Genomic DNA, 20,033 nt, shown 5'->3' with positions numbered 1-20,033 from the left:
GTTGTTTTCTAAGCTTCATTTTCTTTTCAGTGGATATTCTCCCATTCCCAATACAAGCCTGACTTCCTCTACCGTGTGGTCCTTCCATCGGGGGCCATGGGGAACGAGCATCGCCATTGCGAGGAAGTTGAGACCCAGCTTGTCTCGGTGCAGGAGGAGCTTGAACATTTGTCTGTCCAGAACCAGCAACTCCGGGAGGACATGGCTGGCTCAAAGTCACGAATGTCCACCCTGGTGGAGACCACAAAAAAGGATGTCGTGGCTTGGCAGACGTCCCTACTCTAGGCGCAATCGGTCCATGACGAGGCGTTGTTGAAGGCCCAGAACCTTCAATCGATGAGGGATGCCACCTTAGTTGAGGCTGAGTGCGCCCAAGGTTAGTTATTCTTTTTACTCATGGTTGGTCGGTCTTCTTATGCTCAGCCTCCTTATTGTCCTCATTTTCCTTCCCCCTGCGCAGGGCTAGTTGCTGTGGTGGGGGGAGGGCTCATGTGGCGAAGGACTAGTGCGGTCGCCTGGAGCAGCGTGTGAAGGTGTTGGGGGAGGCGCGTGACAACGAGCAGCACGTGAAGGTGGAAAGTGTTAAGGAGCATCTGGAGCAAGATCTTAAACAGAGGATTGTCGCAAATCACCATGAGTAGCTTGTACTTGTCGCTTTGTAGTGGGTCCTTTCTTGATCCTTGTCCTAAGAGTTTTATTTTTATGTACAGATGCTCAGATGGTGGCTGCGACGTTACAGGAGGATAGAGATCGGGCGTACGAGGATCTTACAGCAGCGACCAGGGAGTTGAAGTTCTGCAACATTGCTATGGCGGTGTGCGAGGCGCTTCAGCCCCCAAGTGGAAGTAGTGACATTCTGCGCCGCCTCACCAGTCTTCCCGACTGCGTTTAGTCAGGGATCTACTCTGCGTACTTCCTTGGGCCTCATATGACTCTCTCCATGGTTGCTTCCCACTACAGCGAGCTGGACTTGGCTGCCTTGGCAGGTGGGTTCGGTCCTCTTCCGAAAGATGAGCTAGTGCATATTGGCTCAGAGGTGACCCCCTGCGACCAGGCCTTGACTGAGAAGATCCCGCCAAAGCTCGTGCTGGGGAAGGAAGTGAAGAAGAATTAGTTGTGTCATTGCTATCATTTAGTTGTTGCTCATGTGTGGGCATGTATGAACAATCACGCATGTTTTTCTTTCTCGTTCTGTGAACTTAATGTGGTGAACCCCTTCATCATTTTTCAGTTTATCTATCGCACTTCAGTCTTTGCGACCCGCAGCTACCGACTGGTAGGTTGGCACGGGTTGCTCAATCGGGAACACCATGCGTTTTTACATCGGGTGACTTGTTTTAAGTTGAGTACATCTCAAGGGGAAAAGTGACATAGCTGTTCTACATTCCATGTGTTGGTAATGGTGTTTCCTGCGATGTCTTTGAGGCAATACATGCTCGGCCGTAGCACCTATACGATGATAAATGGCCCTTCCTATGGTGGTGATAGTTTGTGCTTGTCCTTGGAGGACTGCACCCTTCGAAGGACGAGGTCGCCAACATTGAAAGAGCGTGCTTTGATGTGTCTGCTGTGGTACTGTTGAAGGTTTTGTTGGTCCTTTGCCGACCAAATCAGGGCAACGTCTCGGGCTTTGTCTAGCATGTCAAGGTTGTCAAGAAGAACGGAGTGAGGTCTGTCGAGCTGTTGGGCGTAGTTCGTAGGCTCCAAAGCACGGAGGGGAGTTCGGCCACCCATCGCTCGGCGAATTTCTTAAGCTTGTCATAGATGCAGGGCTTGAGGCCTTGCAAGATCGTACCATTGGACTGCTATACCTGGCCATTGGTTCACGTGTGGGCTACAAATGCCTAGTTGACCTGAATGCCATAGGTGTTGCAGAACTCCAGGAATTTTTTCTCGGTGAAGTTGCTACTGTTGTCGGTGATGATGCAGTTGGGAACCCTGAATTGATGGACGATGTCCAACATGAACTCGACTGCTTGCTCCGACTTGAGTGACGTTATCGGCTTGGCTTCTATCCACTTGGTGAACTTACTGACTGCGACTAGGAGGTGATCATAGCCCCCGGGTGCTTTCTTAAGAGGTCCTACCATGTTGAGCCCCCAGACTGTGAAGGGCCACGTGATGGGGATCATTTGCAGCTCCTACACTGGGAAGTGTGTTTGCCTTGCATAGAACTGGCATCCCTGGCAGGTATGTACCAAATTTTTGGCGTCCGCCACTACGTTCAGCCAGTAGAAGCCTTGCCAAAAGGCCTTGCCGACGAGTGTTCATGGGGCTACGTGGTGCCCGCAGACCCCTGCCTGGGGTCGTGCGGGACTTGATTGCCATGTTCACGAGGGATGTAGTGCATACGGATTCCACTCATGCTTCACTTGTAAAGCTCGTTTCCGATTACTACAAAGGTCTTTGATCGCCAAGAGAGGCATCTTGCTTCTTTTTTGTCGCAGGAGGGGAGGGGAGCATATCCCGCAGCAGATAGTCAAGGAAAGGAATCCTCCAGCTGGGTTCTCGGACTCAGCCTTGCCTGTTGTGAGCACAGATTCGGTCGTGGTGGGTCGGTTGTCATTGCCTGCTGGGGGTGTGGTAGGGCCTTGCGCCTTGTCTTCCGGGGCATCGACAGGTGTCGCTTTATCTACCCGCTCAAGTTGGACAGATGGTTCATGGAGGTCATTGATGAAGACGCTGTCGGGGGTGAGTCCTGTGCTCAATGCGAGTTTGGCCAGGTCGTCGATGTCGGTGTTTTACACCGGCAACCCACCTAGGGGGTACCCTAGGTGGTCTTTTATACGGTAAGGGTCATCGAGAATCAAGGAATCAATGGTGACGCAAGGAACACGATTTAGACAGGTTCGGGCCGCTAGATCGCGTAATACCCTACGTCCTGTGTGTTGGTTTGTATTGATGTATGTTCTGGTCCTGAGGATTGTTGTTTGAGGGGGATCCCTGCCCGGCCTTATATACACGGGAGGGCAGGGTTACAAGTCTGAGTCCTAGTCGGGTACTATTACAGAGTTCTACTCGGTATTGGCCCGAGTAGTTTTCCATAAACATACAAGACTAGTCCGAGTAGGATACGCCCATCCTTGTTCTGATCATATCCGAGTACGTCCCTTAGTGGGCCATCCGAGGCCTACTCGTGGGTCTGGGGAGTAGTCCTGACAAACCCCCGAGTACTTTGTAGTCGTGCGCCATAGTCTTAGGCACTGCAGGCACTACCCGAGTTGTTTTGCGGACTGAAGTGCCCGAGTACTGTCACGTGGCTGGAAGGTACTCTTTCTGCAGCTTCGAGTTGTCTCTGTTCCTGAGTAATTTTATATGGTAGTGTGATGTCAATCGCACTCCATATGGAGTAGCCCCCGAGCCTTAGGCTGAGTCGAAGAATCAGGCTGAGGGTCAAACCAGCTTTTGTCCATTTTACCCTCGGAGATCTTGAAAAAGAAAAAAAACTGACCAACGGGTACAGTACCCGTAGCCCCCGAGCACTTAGGCGATTCCTGTTGTTGAAGTGGTCAGCAATCCGTTGAATGTAGTAACTGTTGGGTGTTTATTGCGATTAATACGCAATTTAATCTGTCCGTTGAGCAACTGACGCGTCAAATCTGGAGCCGCCGGAGATAAATCTGGAAAGGCCCTTTTCGGTTGTTGTGACACCATACGGGCATTAGATCTGTTCTTCCTCCTCCTCTGCGCCTTCGCTCGCTTTTTCGCTGCCGCCAGTGCTGCCGCCTCATCCATTGCTGCTTAGATCCAAGTGGAAGCCTCTTCCTTAACTTGAGGTTGAGTCCATCGGATGCGCTCCAAGAAGATGGGTAAGAAACCCGAGAAGATCCAAGGCAAGGCTCCGGCGATGGGCAAGGTCAGATCCAAGAAGGGGAAGGAGTTGGTGCTGCCGGCGCCGAAGGTGGGGCCGACAAACCAGATAGCTCCGCCGCCACCTGGGGCAACTTGGCAACACTCAGTGATGAAGGAGGAAGCAGTCCAAGCGCTAGTTGATGCCAAGCTCCTTCAGTCGAAGGAAATCGTGCAGTGGCGCCCCGCGTTCCCCAATGCGTGGCAGTTTGATTAACATCCTGCCGAGACGGTGATGCTTGCTCACTTCGTGGAAAGGGGACTGGCTGTGCCCACCTCCGACTTCTTCAGAGGTATTCTCGAGTACTACAATCTTCAGCTCGTCCACTTGAATCCCAATGGAGTACTGCACATGGCTATATTTGTACATCTGTGCGAAGTTTTCCTGGGAGTACCTCCAAGGCTCGAGCTATTCAGGAAACTGTTCTGTTGAAAGCCTCAGCCGAGTGCCCAGCGGACGGAGGTCTTTGGAGGCGTCGGGTTCCAACTCAGAAACTCGAATGCATATATTGAGTATAATCTGACCGACTCCCATGGGGATTGGAAGAAAAGGTGGTTCTACAATGGGAACCATGATCCTCGCTTGCCTGTGGTGACTGGTCACGCGCCCAAGCATGCGGAAAACTAGGTAAGCGAGCCCGAGGATACCCCTGAGCTTGATCTCCAGATGCAGCAGATCACCGAGTTGAAAGCACTCGGTCTGACTGGTATCAACATGGCAGCCAGCTTCCTGAAGAGAAGGGTCCAGCCACTTCAAAAACGTGCTCACCCAGGAGGTGAGTACAGAGGCCTGAAGGATCCATCGCGTATGTCTGAGGAGGATATATCTGACGATGATGTGGAGGCGCTGCTGGCTAAGTTTTTTAGGAACTATCAGGGAGTACCAGTAATCCCTGTAGCCCTTCGCCAGTATTAATCCTGGTACGAGCCAGAGGTGGTAAGTATTTCCCTCCTGACTTGTTTTCTTTTGACTTGTGATTCTTGTTGATGACACCGATTTGTTGTTTAGAAGTCCCGAGTTCTGGATGGCTACGTGGCACAGTCGGAAGAAGAGTCGGAAGCCGTCGTCGAGGAGTCGGAGGACGAGCCTTCTCCTCCTGTCAAGAGACGCAGAGTAGTCCGCAAGATGGCCGCGGCTAAGTCTGCTTCAACCACTGAAAAGTCTCGGGGTACCAAGGTATGTAGTCGATAACTTGTATGTTACTGAGGAGCTTGAAATGCGTTATTGATGTGGTGAATCTTGTCTTGGTTCGTGAAGGCTGTAGATGAGGCTGCCTCTAAAGAAATAGCCGCGTCCGACCTTGAAGTCGGTGATACGGTTGTTGACTCGGTGCCGGAGAGGGTACCATCAACAGAAACTGTGGTAGCCCCCAAGTTAACTGCGCCAACTCCTCTGGCTGCCATGCCGCCCATTGCCGACCAGGCGGTTCTGGGGCTGCCTGCTAGAGTAGCGAAGGAGGTGTCACCAGTACTTGCTACTGGCACCTTGCTGTCCAATGTGATCGCCAGTGGTAAGCGTTGCCCCTTCCAATTGTAGTCATTTGAGTAGTACTGTTGATCTTGACTTCGATTTTGTAGGTCTTGGTGAGAAAACGGTGCCGGTGGCTATTCCTGCGGCTCCTAGTACTCGGCCGCCTGTCGCCGAGAAGAAACGGGTGCGACTGCCGCCGCGTTCAACCCGGTGAGCCTCCTTGTCTTGTTGGATGCCGTTGGATTGTCTTAAAATCAAGTAGTGACACTTTGTTGGAGTAGGGACACAGAGGAGACTATCCCTGTTGAGACAGGGATAGTGCCAAAACCTTTGACTACAGCATCTATTCCTCTGGAGGACTTCATTGTTGAAGAGATACCCGAGGTTGACGACGGCCGTCTTGGAGCTACTATGTCGATGCTTCAAGACATGATCCGCTCAGTGGAGGTACCTGCTGCTGCATCAAGCTTGGGGAGGGCCGGCCTATCATCATCCTCTGGCGGAGCGCTGGCTGTGGTTGAGAAATCCAAACAAACGACTGCTCCAGGTAAATGCCTGTAATTTGTTATTGTAATCGTAGTTGATAGCTGACATGGTAAATGTTGTAGGTGCTGCTCTGGGTACCGTTCCTCATCTTGTGGAGAGTACCCAAAGGCCAGTACTCAGCCCGCCTTCTGACTTGGAGCTCCAGAGGGCCATGGATGTGTTCCGGGGCATCCAGGTAGATATTGCTGATGTTACTGCCTGATCCGAGTAGGCGTGAGGCGTGAAACTCACCACAGCATACTCGGATCCTTTCAGGAAAGAAACCATCAGCTGGAGCAGGAATGTGCCCGTCTGACAGAAGCGCTTCGAATTCATGAAGTCGGGGAGAAATCCTTTGCCGTGGAACGCGCAGATCACGCCGTTCTGCAGGAGAAACTGGAGAGCCGCTATAAATCCTTGAACAAGAAGTATCAAGGTAAGCATTGCGACTACTTTGGGTGTGTCCAACTGTAGTTGACTGTGGCCTGAGTTCTTTTGCTTTGTAGAGCTGAAGAAATAGGAGGCGTCTGCAAGGAACCAAGTTATTGATTGGAGGAACGCTCATGACCGAGTGGCAAATGAAGCCGAACATCTTTGGGCCGCGCTCACTGAAGCACAAGCTGCGTGCGAGCATCAGCGGGACCGAAAGATGCAGAATGACGTGATGCTCGCCATGGCCATGGTGGCATGTAGAGATCATGCCCAGACCTTGGGAAGACTTCGGGGCGAACTCCAAGAGCTGTCTGGAGCGGCCAAAGATTTGGTGAATGCCATAGCCCCCGTGGAGGAAGGTGCAGGACCGCAATCGCTAGTAGAGCGACTAAGAGCTGCCCCGAGTAAAGTAGCGGGACTGTGCAAGACTGTTTGCAAACAGGTGCTTGCGGTTGTGAAGTCCTACTACCCGAGGGCAGACTTGGCAGCAGGTGATGGCGTGGCTCGCAACTGCACAGAGGAGGCCTATGCGCAGTACCTTGAGGAGGCGGAGCCCATTGCAGCCAAGATGTCGGAGTTTGTTTCCTTAGAAGAGCTTTGAACTGTTTGTGTACTCTTATATTTGAATACATTGATATTTTGAAATGTCGAGCCTTTTGGATTTGTTGTCATCGTTTTGCAAATAGTTGTTGTTGTTTACTCCATTTTGTCGAAACTCGATGTATTGCAACTCTGCTATGCCCGACCCCCTGGGGAGGGGATTCATCTCGCTTGACTTTGAGGTTTGGCGTCGGCTTCGCCCGACCCTGAGTCCTGGGGTCGGCTGAGCCCGACCCTCTGGAAGGGCAGCTCCACCTCGCCCGACCCCGAGCGAGACTCCGCCTCGCCCAACCCTGAGTCCTGGAGTCGGCGGAGCTCGACCCTTCGAGGGTGGAACTCCACCTCGCCCGACCTTTTGAGGGTGGAACTCCGCCTCGCCCGACCTTTGGTCCCGAGGTTGGAGTAGTCGAAGCCCCCGACATGTAGGCTAAGCTTGGCTTGTAGTAGTCCCAAGTGTCGAGTAGTCGTAAAGTTGTTTGAGTAGTCTTCTGAGGGACGCGGGTGTACTGTACTCAGCTGTCCTTTGTTGATGTACGGGTGTACTATGCTCTTTTGTCCGTTGCGGAGGCACGGGTGTATTATGCTCCTTTGTCTGTTGTAGCATGAGTGCAGTCACATGGGCATAGTCAGGAGTTGTCAAACTCATTGATCACGGGTGCACAGTAACTCTTGGGCCGGTGGTAGTTGTGGCTTTCGGCTATAAATAGGGCCATCTGGTGGGCGAACCAACTCAAGCTTCTGAGTAGCAATGGATTGCCTGCGGTTGCTTCTGTTTGAGTGTAGAGAGCCAGCAAAGAGCGCACCGGTGCTAGAAGATTCCTTGTAGATTAAGGCCACCTTGCCTCCACAAACTCTTGCGCTCGTAGGGATAGCCGCGATGCTAGAAGAATCCTCGTAGGAGGGTTCGTCGCGTGCCTCATCTTGCAGCTACTGATCCAGCAGAGTACGTGTTGGAACTCGCAGCGAGTGATGGGTGATGAGTGCCGCGGTCTTCATCCCGCTCTGAAAGCGAAGGTGCGGCCGTAGAGTAGATGGGCTTCGCAAGGCTAGCAAAAGAGCAGCCTTGGTTCCCTCTAGGCGCGTCTTGCCGGTTTTGATGTTGCCGCTGTCCTGGTGATGGCGGTAATGGAGTACCTGGCACTGCCTTGGGTAGGATACCTGGGTATGGCTACGTTTTGCGCAGCTTCCTTGCGTGTGGGCCCTTTTTGCTGTCGGCAGACCTAAGTGGCCTTGTGATATAGTAAAAGCCTGAGGCTTAAATGCAGCCCGCCAGTAGGTAGTTGCTTGTAGTCTTTGTTGAACCGAGTCCTTGTACTCGTATGTAACTTGATGTACTCTTGTTTCAGTAAAGATTGATATGAAGAGTTTGTATCAGGGCAAGTTTCTTTGTTGTATTGATAGCGCGTTGAAGCGAACACCCCTTGAAGTCGGCGGTCGAGTAGTCGTCCCGAGTAGTTCCCTTGAAGTGAGTACTCGAGTGCTGCTATAGGTAATAGCGACAGAGGTGTTCTATATTCCAGGAGTTTGGCACCTGTTCTCCTGAAAGCTCTTGGAGTCTGTAAGATCTGGGTCCTGTAACCTTTGATACGATGTAAGGACCTTCCCACGGTGAATTGAGTTTGTGCAATCCTGACGTGTCTTGGATACGCTTAAGGACCATATCGCCCGAGTTGAAAGATCTTTCCCTGACGTTGCGATCGTGATAACACCTTAAACCGTCAAGGTATTTGGCAGATTGCACTAGTGCTGCGCATCTTGTTTCTTCCAAACTGTCGATATCCGTTCGCCGCGTTTCTATTACAAGCTCTTCGTCGTATTGTTCAACGGATGGTGATTGCCACATGATGTCAGCGGGTAGTATGGCTTCTGAGCCATATACCAGAAAGTAAGGTGAGAGTCCCGTAGTCTTGCACGGTTGGGTGCGCAGGCCCCACAAGGCATTGGGTAACTCTTTGAGCCATCGGCCGCCTTTGGTGTTGCCGACGTCGTGTAGTCGTTTCTTCAGAGCATCGAGGATCATGCCATTAGCACGCTCGACTTGACTGTTGGCTCGCGGATGAGCAACCGAGACATAGCGGATGTCGATACCGCTATTCTCGCAATATTCCCAGAAGTCGTGATTGTTGAAGTTTGACCCGAGATCTGTGATAATCTTGTTGGGAAAACCATAGCGATGTACGATTTCATCCAAGAAGTCGAGAACTCGGTCTGCCTTTGTGCAAGTGACTGGTTTGACCTCGATCCACTTGGTGAACTTGTCAATTGCCACGAGTACTCTATTGAATCCTCCTGGCGCAGTTGGTAACGGGCCAATCATGTCGAGCCCCCAGCAGGCAAATGGCCATGTTGGAGGTATTGTGACTAGCTTGTAAGCTGGCACATGTTGCTGTTTTGTGAAGAATTGACAACCTTTGCATTTTTGGACTAGTTGCTTGGCGTCGGCCAGAGCCATTGGCCAGTAGAACCCTGCTCTGAAAGCCTTGCCAACTAGAGTCCTCGAAGAGGCGTGGTTGCCGCAGATTCCTCTGTGAATCTCTTCTAGGATTTCTTGACCATCTTCTCTGGTAACGCACTTCATGAGTACTCCAGATGATGCACCTTTCCTGTAGAGCTTGTCTCTGACTATAACGTAATTCTTTACTCGTCGGGAGATTTGCTCAGCTTTATTCTTGTCGGATGGTAGCTGGTGATCTTTGATGTAGTCGATGAAGGGTGTCCTCCAGTCGACTTCTATCATCATGATCTCTCGAGAGGCGTTAGTAGTCGGGACTACTGGCGGTGTGACCTATTCAGGTATGGATGGCTTGCGTAGTTCGTGTACGAAAATTCTTGCTGGAACTTCTGCACGAGTTGAGCCCATTTTGGATAAGACGTCGACGGCAACGTTGTTGTCGCGGACGATGTGATGGAACTCCAAGCCGGAGAATTTCTTTTCCAGTTTACGGACTTCTTTGCAGTAAGCGTCCATGTTGTCCTTGTTTCGGTCCCACTCGTCATTGACCTGGTTTATGACGACTAGGGAGTCGCCATACACCAGTAGTCGTTTGATGCCGAGGGAGATTGCAAGGCGAAGGCCGTGTAGCAGTGCTTCATACTCGGCTTTGTTATTGGATGCTTCCTAGAATATCTGCAGCACGTACTTAAGTTGGTCTCCCTTGGGGGAGATGAGTAAGACGCCTGCGCCGGCCCCTTCAAGTTTGAGGGATCCGTCGAAGTACATTACCCAATGCTCTGGTCGTTCGACTGGAGTTGGGACTTGATTTTCGGTCCACTCAGCTATGAAATCGACCAAAGCCTGAGACTTGATGGCTGTCCTTGGCTTGAAGCTCAAAGTAAGAGCTCCGAGTTCGACTGCCCATTTGGAGATTCTACCCATGGCATCTCTGTTATGGAGAATTTTGCCAAGCGGGAAGTCGGAGATGACTGTGATGTTGTGCTCTTGGAAGTAATGGTGCAGCTTCCGGGAGGTGAGCAGAATAGCATATAATAGCTTTTGTATCGGTGAATACCGAGTTTTGGAGTCCGAGAGTACTTCACTGACGAAGTAGACAGGTCGTTGGACCTTGTAAGCGTGGCCCGGTTCAGACCGTTCGACTACTATTGCTGTGCTGACGACATGAGTAGTAGCGGAGATGTATAGGAGCAAGTCCTCGTTCGGCGAGGGAGCGGTGAGTATAGGAGGCTTTGACAGAAAGTCCTTGAGTTGTGTGAAAGTCTTATCTGCCTCTTCTGTCCACTTGAACTTGTCCTGGCGTTTGAGAAGCTTGAAGAAGGGTAGTCCCCGTTCTCCAAGTCTCGAGATGAACCGGTTGAGAGCGGCCATGCAGCCTGTGAGTTTCTGCACATCTTTAATGCTGGCTGGTGCCCGCATGTTTGTGATGGCAGATATCTTCTCCGGGTTGGCCTCAATGCTGCGATGGCTAATGATGAACCCGAGTAGTTTGCCGAAAGGTACTCCGAAGACGCACTTAGTAGGATTGAGTTTCCATCGGAAAGCGTGGAGACTGGAGAAAGTTTCCTCCAAGTCGTCAATGAGTTCCTCCCGGTGTCTTGTTTTGCCGACGACGTCGTCAACATAAGCTTCGACATTGCGGTGAAGTTGCTTTTCGAAGCACATCTGTATAGCCCTTTGGTAAGTTGCTCCTGCGTTCTTCAGTCTGAAGGACATTGTTTTGTAGCAGAAAGCTCCAAAGGGTGTGATGAACGCTGTTTTGGCTTGATCTTCCTCTTTGAGTCTTATCTGATGATAATCGGAGTAGCAATCAAAGAAGCATAGCAAGGCGCACCCAGCGGTGGAGTCGACCACTTGATCAATCCTGGGTAACCCAAAAGGATCTTTCGGGCAGTGTTTGTTGAGGTCGGTGTAGTCGACACACATTCTCCATTCGTTGTTTTTCTTACGAACGAGCACAGGATTGGCGAGCCAGTCAGGATGGAAGACTTCCTTGATGAATCCTGCCGCGAGTAGCTTGGCTAACTCTTTTTTGATGGCGTCGCGTCTGTCCTGAGCAAACCGGTGTAGTTGTTGCCGTTTTGGAGTAGCTTTGGGATCGATGTTGAGGGAATGCTCGATCAGTTCCTTGAGCACACCTGGCATGTCGGCCGGCTTCCAAGCGAAGATATCGTGGTTAGCCCGAAGGAAACTGACGAGCACGAATTCCTATTTAGGATCCAGCCCTGTTCCGATCAGGGCTGTCTTGGAAGGATCACCGGTCTGGAGGTCGATCGATTTGAAGTCTTGCTCGCTAGCGGGTTTCACCTTTGTGGAGCCCGACTTGTTTTCCGGGATCTCGAGTTCAGTTGGATGGAGTTTCTTTGAAGCTGTGAAGACTTGCTGCACGGGACTAGGAGATTGAGTAGTCGCAGCAATTTCCACGGCCTCGGTGTCGCACTCGTAGGATCTCCTAAGATCTCCTCGTAGTGTGAGCTCTCCTTTGGGATCTGGCATCTTGAGGACTAGGTAAACATAGTGTGGTATGGCCATAAACTTGGCTACTGCTGGCCGTCCGAGTATGGCGTGATAAGAAGTCTCGAAGTCGGCGACCTCGAATCTGATGTACTCGGTGCGGTAATGTTCCTTAATTCCGAAGGTGACTGGAAGGACAACTTGTCCCAGTGGTATGGCCGCGTTTCCGGGCACAATGCCGTAGAAAGGTGAATCCGTTGGAGTAAGCATGTCCGTGACGTCGAGGCACATTTTCCTTAATGTTTTGGCGAAGATAACATTGAGGCCGCTCCCGCCGTCGATGAGTACTTTGGTTAACTCTGATCCTGCCACAACTGGATCCAAGACTAGTGGAAAACGGCCGGGTTCTGAAAATTTCATCCATTGATCTTTTTTGCTGAAAGAAATTGCAACTTCCGACCACTTTAGCGGTGTGGGGTCTGTCGGCTCAATGGCCATGATCTCCCTGAGTACGAGTTTGTTGGCTTGCTTGGATGCTGTGCCAGGGATGCCACCAAAAATGACGTTGACGGTTTTTGAGGCTGGTTGGAAATCGCCGTCTTCATCTTTGTCGTCGCGGGCTTTGTTTTTACCCTTGTCTCTGTTTTTGGCGTACTCTTCAGGAATTGGTGGTGCTGGCAAGTCTTGCATGACTCGGCGCATGCTGTAACAGTCCAATGTGGAGTGCTTTCTTGTCGAGTGCCATGGGTACTACTTTTTGAGTAGCTCCGTGAAGGTTGGTCCATCGTCAATTCTACGCTGTCCCTTTTTCCCGGAGCTGGTCATGGTAGCAACAGTGTTGTCGGGCTTCCTTTTGCGGTTGTGATTACCTGGATAGGAATTCCGAGCATCGTTATGATGGGTTTTATCTGTGTCATTGTTGTGAGTGTTGTCGCGTCTGCGGTTACGGTGGGAACCGAACCGTTCGCGTTCTTTGTCTTCTTCATCGGCCCACTGTTGCACCATAAGTTTGAGTTCTTTGACATCGGCTGGCCGTCGGCGACCGAAGTCTTGGTATGTTCGTCGATCATAGAGTCTGTTTTGGAAACACTCGATGACGTCTGCTTCGGAGATGTCTACTATAGTAGCCTTCTTTTCGAAGAACCGTCGTAGATAGTCGCGCAGGGTCTCGCACTCTTTCTGCTTAATTTGTTGTAAGTCAATCTTGTTGCCTGGTCTAGCCATGGAGCTGGCAAAGTTGTTAGTAAAAGCCTTTGTTAAGTCTGCCCAAGAGTCGATGGACTTGGGTTTGAGTGACTCGAGCCAGGTCAATGGTGCGGGTTCCATGCATATAGGGAAATGAATGACTTTGGTGTCGTTGTTACCCCCGGCTGCTTGGACGGCTAGCGAGTACCAGCGTAGCCATTGAACTGGGTCTTGCTTGCCATCGTACTTGGTAATGCCGGTCGGTTTGAACTTTTTGAGTAATTTTGTTTTCATTACCCAGTTTGTGAAAGCAGGAAAGTGGTTGTAGCTGTTGACTTCCCGTTCGCGCTGACTGTTGAGGATTTCTCGTAGATCGCTGATGTTGGATATCTCATGGTTCTTCCGAGTAGGGCGAACACTTTTAACCGAGTTGGTGCAGCTGGCTTCACCCACATCCTTCTGTTGAGTAGGAGCTTTATGCTTGCTCGGACCTTAGCTGTGTTGCCGGGGTTGGTTGACTGCATCATCGTTTCGTGGGGTGGCATTTTTATCTGCAGCCCCTCTGCTTCCGTCTGTAATGCGAGGGACGGACGGGATTGGTGATTCTTTGTCGAGTAGCTTGTAAGCTTGTTCCGCGAGTTGCGCGATTAGTCCGTTGCCACGCTGCACGAGCTGAGCTGTGGCTGCGTTATCCTTATCTTGAGGCATCAGTGTTGTCAAAATGTTGATTGAAGCGATAGCCGTGAGTGGAGTATTGTGCTCCTGAGCTTGGACTGCGTTGAAAGCCCGTTCGAGATTTGTAATAGGAATACTTGTAGCCATCGACTGTCGACGCTCAGCTCGAGTAGCATTGCGCGCCCTTCGTTGGTTGCGCTGTTCAGGAGTTTCATTGTCGACTGTAGACTCATCGTCAGAGATGTTGTCGGCTTGTGCTAGTCGCCTGGGGGTTCTATTCTGGCTAGTACCCGGGTTGTTATTCTGAGTGATAACCAGTATCTCCCGGTCCGGGTAGTAGCTTCCGAAACTTGATGTAGCAATCTCTGTATAGCTTTCTTCGTGGTTGGACGTGAGTGGAACGACCCTGAGTGCTGGGGTCGGCGGAGCCCGACCCTGTGGAAGGGTAGCTCCACCTCGCCCGACCTCGAGGGAGGCTCCGCCTCGCCTGACCCTGAGTGCTGGGGTCGGCGGAGCCCGACCCTGTGGAAGGGTAGCTCCGCCTCACCCAACCTGGAGGGAGGCTCCGCCTCGCCCGACCCTGAGTGCTGGGGTCGGTGGAGCCCGACCGTTGAGCAAGACGTTGGAGTAGTCCGAGACGAAGTCAAATCCGACGCGTAGTCAAACTTGAGCTTGTTGACTTTGAAATCTTGATTTTTTCTGGTCAATTCTTCTGGTTTCTTCTCCTGAGTGTCGACGATCTGGCGCCGGAACGATCCCGAGCCTTCAGCGACGCAAAGCCAGGATCCGAAAACGAAGGTGGCGCCGGCTTCGATGAAGAAGACGGGCCTGATGATGACTTTCGCCATTGAGTTCGCGATGAGAAACTCGACGAGTTCCCCTACCTGGCGCGCCAGCTGTCGGTGTTTTAGACCAGCAACCCGCCTAGGGGGTACCCTAGGTGGTCTTTTATGCGGTAAGGGTCGTCGAGAATCAAGGAATCAATGGTGACGGAAGGAACACGATTTAGACAGGTTCGGGCCGCTAGATCGCGTAATACCCTAAGTCATGTGTGTTGGTTTGTATTGATGTATGTTCTGGTCCTGAGGATTGTTGTTTGAGGGGTGTCCCTGCCCGGCCTTATATACACGGGAGGGCAGGGTTACAAGTCTGAGTCCTAGTCGGGTACTATTACAGAGTTCTACTCGGTATCGGCTTGAGTAGTTTTTCATAAACATACAAGACTAGTCCGAGTAGGATACGCCCATCCTTGTTCTGATCATGTCCGAGTACGTCCCTTAGTGGGCCATCCGAGGCCTACTCGTGGGTCTGGGGAGTAGTCCCGACAGTCGGGTGCCTAATTGTCTTTTCAGAGGATGTGGTCAAGCTTGAGCCCATTGACTTTATCCTCCGATTTTCAAACCTCTTGACAGTATGCCTCCATCTTCGGGTTTTGGCAAGCAGCGTCTTTCATGACCTAGTCGATGACCAGCTTGGAGTCTCCCAATATATAGAGTTGCTGAACGCCCAATCCAGAAGCGATCCATAGTCTGTTGACCAGCCCTTCGTACTCTATGACATTGTTCGATGCTTTGAAGTGTAGTCTGACCACATATCAGAACCTATTTCGTGCATCGAGATTAGCACTACACTAGCCCCTGCGCCTTCCTTCAGGACTGACCCATCGAAGTACATGTTCCAGCACTCATGCACTCAGGGATCAGTCGGGATCTGAACCTCGGTCCATTCGGCGACAAAATTGGCCAGGACCTGCGATTTGATCACGGTTCATGGAACATATTAGATTTCGCATCCCATAAGCTCGATCGCCCACTTCATGATTCTCCCGATCACGTCTTGATTGTGCACAATTTCGCCGAGGGGTGCGCTAGTTACCACTAATATTGGGTGGGATTCAAAGTTGTGTTGCAGCTTACAGAAGCTTCTGGACTTGCGAGTATTGGGTTTTAGAGTTGGACAGGACCTCACTGATGAAGTAAACCGAGTGTTGAACGGCCAGCGTGTGACCTATCTCCTCCCGTTCAACCACCAGTGCGGTGCTCATGACTGGCACTGTCGTAGTGATGTACAGCAGGATAGGTTCCTTTGCCGTCGAGGAGACCAGCACTGGTGGTGTGGTCAAGAAGGCCTTTTATCTTGTCTAGAGCCATTTGGGCCTCCTCTGTCCATCGAAATTGGTCGGACTTCTTGAGCAGCTTATACAACGGCATGCCTCGTTCCCCTAGTCGTGAGATGAACCTGCTAAGGGAGGCTAAGCAACCCGTGAGCCTCTGTACCCCCTTAATGTTAGTGATTAGTCCCATGTTTTGGATTGCGGAGATCTTTTCCACGTTGGCTTCGATGACCATGAATCCTAAGAGTTTCCCTTTCGGGACTCCAAACACGCATTTTTTGAGGTTAAGTTTAATACTATTCTTTCGTAGATTAGCAAAAGTGACCTCAAGGTTACTTACTAGGTTGCATGCCTTCTTTGATTTTACCACAATGTCATCAATGTATGCCTCAAGATTTTTCCCTATTTGGTCGTGAAAACATTGCTTCAAGCATCACTGATAGCTCAAACGGCATTGTGACATAGCAATACAAGCTGAACGGCGTGATGAACGATGTGGCGAGTTGATCGGGCTCGTACATCGCTATCTGATGGTAGCCGGAGTAAGCATCGAGAAAACATAGGATCTTGCATCCCGCGGTCGACTCGATCACTAGGTCGATTCACGGCAGTGGGAAGGGATCTTTGAGACAAGACTTGTTCAGGCTGGTGTAGTCAACACACAGCCTCCATTTCCCGTTCTTCTTCCTTACAAGCGTGGGATTGGCGAGCCAATCCGGATAGTACACTTCTTTGATGAAACCTGCCACCTACAGCTTCGCGATCTTTTCACCGATCGCCTTCCGTCTGTCCTCATCGGAGAGCCGCAGGTGTTGCTTTACTAGCTTCGCATCGGGCTTTATGTGGAGAAGGTGCTCGACGACTTCCCTCAGGATTCCTAGCATGTTAGACGGTTGCCACACGAAGACGTCCCAGTTGCGTTGTAGGAAGTCGTTGAGCATGCCTTCCTATTTGTTGGAGAAGGTCACCCCAATAGGTACTTTCTTGGTCGGGTCACTATCGTCGATCTCAACTTCCTTGGTCTCCTCGGCCGACTGGAAGGCCGACGCGTTGGTGCCCTTGTTGGAGTCAGGGGTAGTCAGGATGAGGTTCCTCTTGATCTCCATGAGGTCTGCCCGAGGATAGTGTGATAGGAGCTGCTGAAATCCACCACCTCGAATGTTAGGGTCTCCATTTGAAAGTTTGACCTATCTCCAAATGTCACGGGCAGGTCGATCTACCCAAGCGGGACGGCCTACTTGCCTGGGATCACACCATGGAAGGGCATTCCAATCGACCGGATGCGCTCCTGACCGATCTTCATGGAGTCAAGGGGGTCAATGTACCACTCCCACCATCCATCAGTACCTTGGAGAGGCGTTTAGGCCCGATGATCGGGTCTACCACCAAAGGGAATCTCCTCGGACGCCCACGAGGCTAGGATGGTATGACCTGTCAAAGGTGATTGCGGACTCTGACCACTTTGAGTATGTTGGGACAGCCAGCTCGATGGCATTCTCCTCCCGGTTCGTCAGCTTCTGTCGCCTCTTCGACTCGTAGGCATCCAGGCCTCCGAAGATCATGAGGCACCCATCCGGCTCGAGGAAGTCATCCCCTTACCCTCCATCTGTCAGAGTGGGGGCCTCGTGTGGCGGAACCGCCCAACTTAAACTGGCTTAAGTGCGTCTAATCGCTGTCAAAACAACCATTATCCAAAACGCACTTAAAACAGTGTAAGTCCGGTAGTCCGTCAAGGGTCCTGTTCACAGAACTCCTTGAAAACCTCCACGGTGTGTTCCATAGCCATACATCAGGATCGCTTCCATGATGGGATAGCATCAACAAACATTACATTTTTACATACATAGTAAAGGTACGATTTACTACAAACCATAGATTGAAAGAAACTTAGTAGTGCAAGTTAAACCATTTCTAAGAGTTTAAAACTTAACCAGTCCGAGGCAAAGAAGTAAACATTTAGGTCTTATCCTGGGGTATCATGAGACTCATAAGATACCCTAGTTCTTCGAAGCTTCCTCCTCGGTGGGTCCCTGCTAGCTTTCTGAAAAACAGTTACAAGGATCCCCTGAGTACAAAGTACTCCGCAAGTCTGACCCGACTAACCAATATAGATAGGTTCTCTTTTATTGAATGATGGTTATTTGGTGTACTAGCTGACTCACATTTTTTGAAAAAGCTTACTATCAGTGGAACCTTAGTTTTGTTATTTTATTTTAGTTTGGTTTTTACCTAACCCGTTTAGATGAATAAAACATTTTGAGCACTCAATGGGACTAAGTCATGCAGCGTATTAATTTTAGGAAAAACATTATATTTAACGTGATTACATTACGATTCTTAAACAGTGATCAAGTGCATTCATATCCGAGAATTGCGGCAATCCGGACCGATTTACATCCTGCAGGAGATACCCGACCACCAGCTATGTACAACTATCCGGGTTGCACATAACGACCTTTCGATTAGCTATACCCAACGATCGAAAATATGACTACTCGAACCCAGGGACGCACCCCCACATGGGACCCCACGTCTGGCCTGATCTCCAATGTGAGTTTCAGGCTACGCCCCTGCCCGTCCACTGCACGCCAAGCACGGGTACGATCAGATAGTAGCCAAATCAAACACTTTTAAGGTTTTAGTAGCCAAATCTAGTACTAGCTTGTGCCTTTGCTTGTGCCATTTTCTAAAGGGTGAAGCATGGAAGCCACCTTTGGACTTCTATTCAGAAGGATCACACGGTATTTGGCAGCTACTCTCGGGCTGAATCTTGATTATTTTCTTACAGAAACTGTCACTGCTCTAGACCGAGCCAATGCCGAAGATGCCATCCTTCCTCTTCCAAAGCTCCATACGCAGGAAAAGAAAAGGAAACATGGTGTGACAAAACCCAGTGGTGACATTGAGCCTGCCATTCATAGTGACATCACCACAGCAAGATCTATACAGAAAAGAGGTAAATAACCTATAAGTATTTTTTTCTTCTTTTTCAATGCTGCAAAAGTAATGAAATGCTGCAGCTTGTGTAGTTTGGTATTTTGAACTTGCATAATTGGCTGTTTTCCCATTCACAGCTACATATTGCATGTTATTATTCGGGAGCAGTTACTCTCAAGTTTCAATTTACATGCATTGTTGTTTTATGTACCTCTCACTATGTTGGTGTCTCTATTAAACAGTTCAATAATTACACTCACTCTTTTACTTGTTCAGTTCCTGTGCAAAGAATCGAAGATGACGGTATATGCATTGAAGACATGATGAGGGAGTGTGGTGTCCTTGATACTGGAGTAGATCAGAGCATTGAAGGCCATCCTGGCATTCCAACTAATATTTTTTCTGAGTTTTTTGGTGATGGCAGCATAAAAGCTGATGCTAATTTACCCAGCAAGAAGGTTTGTTGAACTGAATTTTATTTCTATGTTCCATCATATGTTTGTTTCCATGTCTACTTTCTTTGTTCTATGTTCCTGATGCTGTTGTTCAACAGATTCGAGTGCATCTAAGATCATTGAAACCTGAAGATGCTTGCAAACTCCTTGAAAATTTAGTATCTGCATGGAAAATGAGGTGCTCAAGACTCCCATGTACATGTTTGTTCACCAGTGTGTTTTCATGCTAACTGAGTATTCTGTCCTGTTTGTGGATGTCTCCCCAGATCTGGCAGCACAAAGCTTGTTTTGCGGTGGATATACTGCCTATTAGTTGTTCATGGCCGTTTTATTCACTCTGAGAAATCCACAAAACTGATTAGCAACCTTGAGAAGGTATAGTTTCTTACACCAGCTAGCTGAAGCATGCTGGATATCTAATTTTCCTTTTGTTCGCTTGAATACTTTTCGCATTATTTGGAACATCTTATAGCATTGTTGTTAATGTCATGGAAATTATGTCGTAATAAAAGAGAGGTTTTGCTATTGGTTGCTGTCTTCTAGGTTAAATGATTGAAATTAGATAACAGCAGAATGTGGCTCACTAACTTGGAGGCCTCCATTGCAAGTATGAAGTTGATTGCCCCTGATAACAGGCTGTTATACAGTCGCTGCACAATCTTGTGCAAATGCATATGGAAAATTTGAGTCAAGAGGAACATCCAGTGTAGAGATAAATATGGGAGATCACATGCTATCTAATACTGGTTACTCATAAACTACTGCTGACTTCATAGGATTTGCGGGCATGTGAGTTGTGAACTTTTTGCCTTCCAAGAGAGGCCTAACTTCATGGAACATTTGATCTATATTTTCTTTATCCTTTTGTTTAGTAACCAGGTAAGT

The 20,033-nt window shown here is 49.9% G+C and overlaps 1 protein-coding gene across 1 annotated transcript; it reads left to right on the top strand.

Annotated features, from left to right (window-relative positions):
* Positions 1-18,434: 18,434 nt before the first annotated feature.
* LOC101769411 lies at positions 18,435-19,406 on the top strand. The gene is made up of 3 exons (XM_022824572.1): positions 18,435-18,712; positions 18,970-19,151; positions 19,247-19,406. Exons 1-3 carry the CDS (start codon positions 18,457-18,459, stop codon positions 19,376-19,378), a joined length of 570 nt encoding a protein of 189 aa, XP_022680307.1. The 5' UTR covers positions 18,435-18,456; the 3' UTR covers positions 19,379-19,406.
* The last annotated feature ends 627 nt before the right edge of the window (positions 19,407-20,033 follow it).

Source organism: Setaria italica, chromosome II (assembly GCF_000263155.2).
Source record: "Setaria italica strain Yugu1 chromosome II, Setaria_italica_v2.0, whole genome shotgun sequence".
In the NCBI taxonomy this organism is placed as follows: Eukaryota; Viridiplantae; Streptophyta; class Magnoliopsida; order Poales; family Poaceae; genus Setaria; species Setaria italica.
The sequence above is the reverse complement of the archived record's forward strand: the minus strand, read 5'-3'. Positions and strand labels throughout refer to the sequence as shown.

Bases quoted from the DNA above. Each gene is read 5' to 3' on its own strand.
- LOC101769411 (XM_022824572.1), top strand. From the start codon at position 18,457: ATGGAAGCCACCTTTGGACTTCTATTCAGAAGGATCACACGGTATTTG. The intron at 18,713-18,969 runs GTAAATAACCTA...TTACTTGTTCAG, and splicing joins AAGATCTATACAGAAAAGAG to TTCCTGTGCAAAGAATCGAA. The intron at 19,152-19,246 runs GTTTGTTGAACT...GTTGTTCAACAG, and splicing joins CTAATTTACCCAGCAAGAAG to ATTCGAGTGCATCTAAGATC.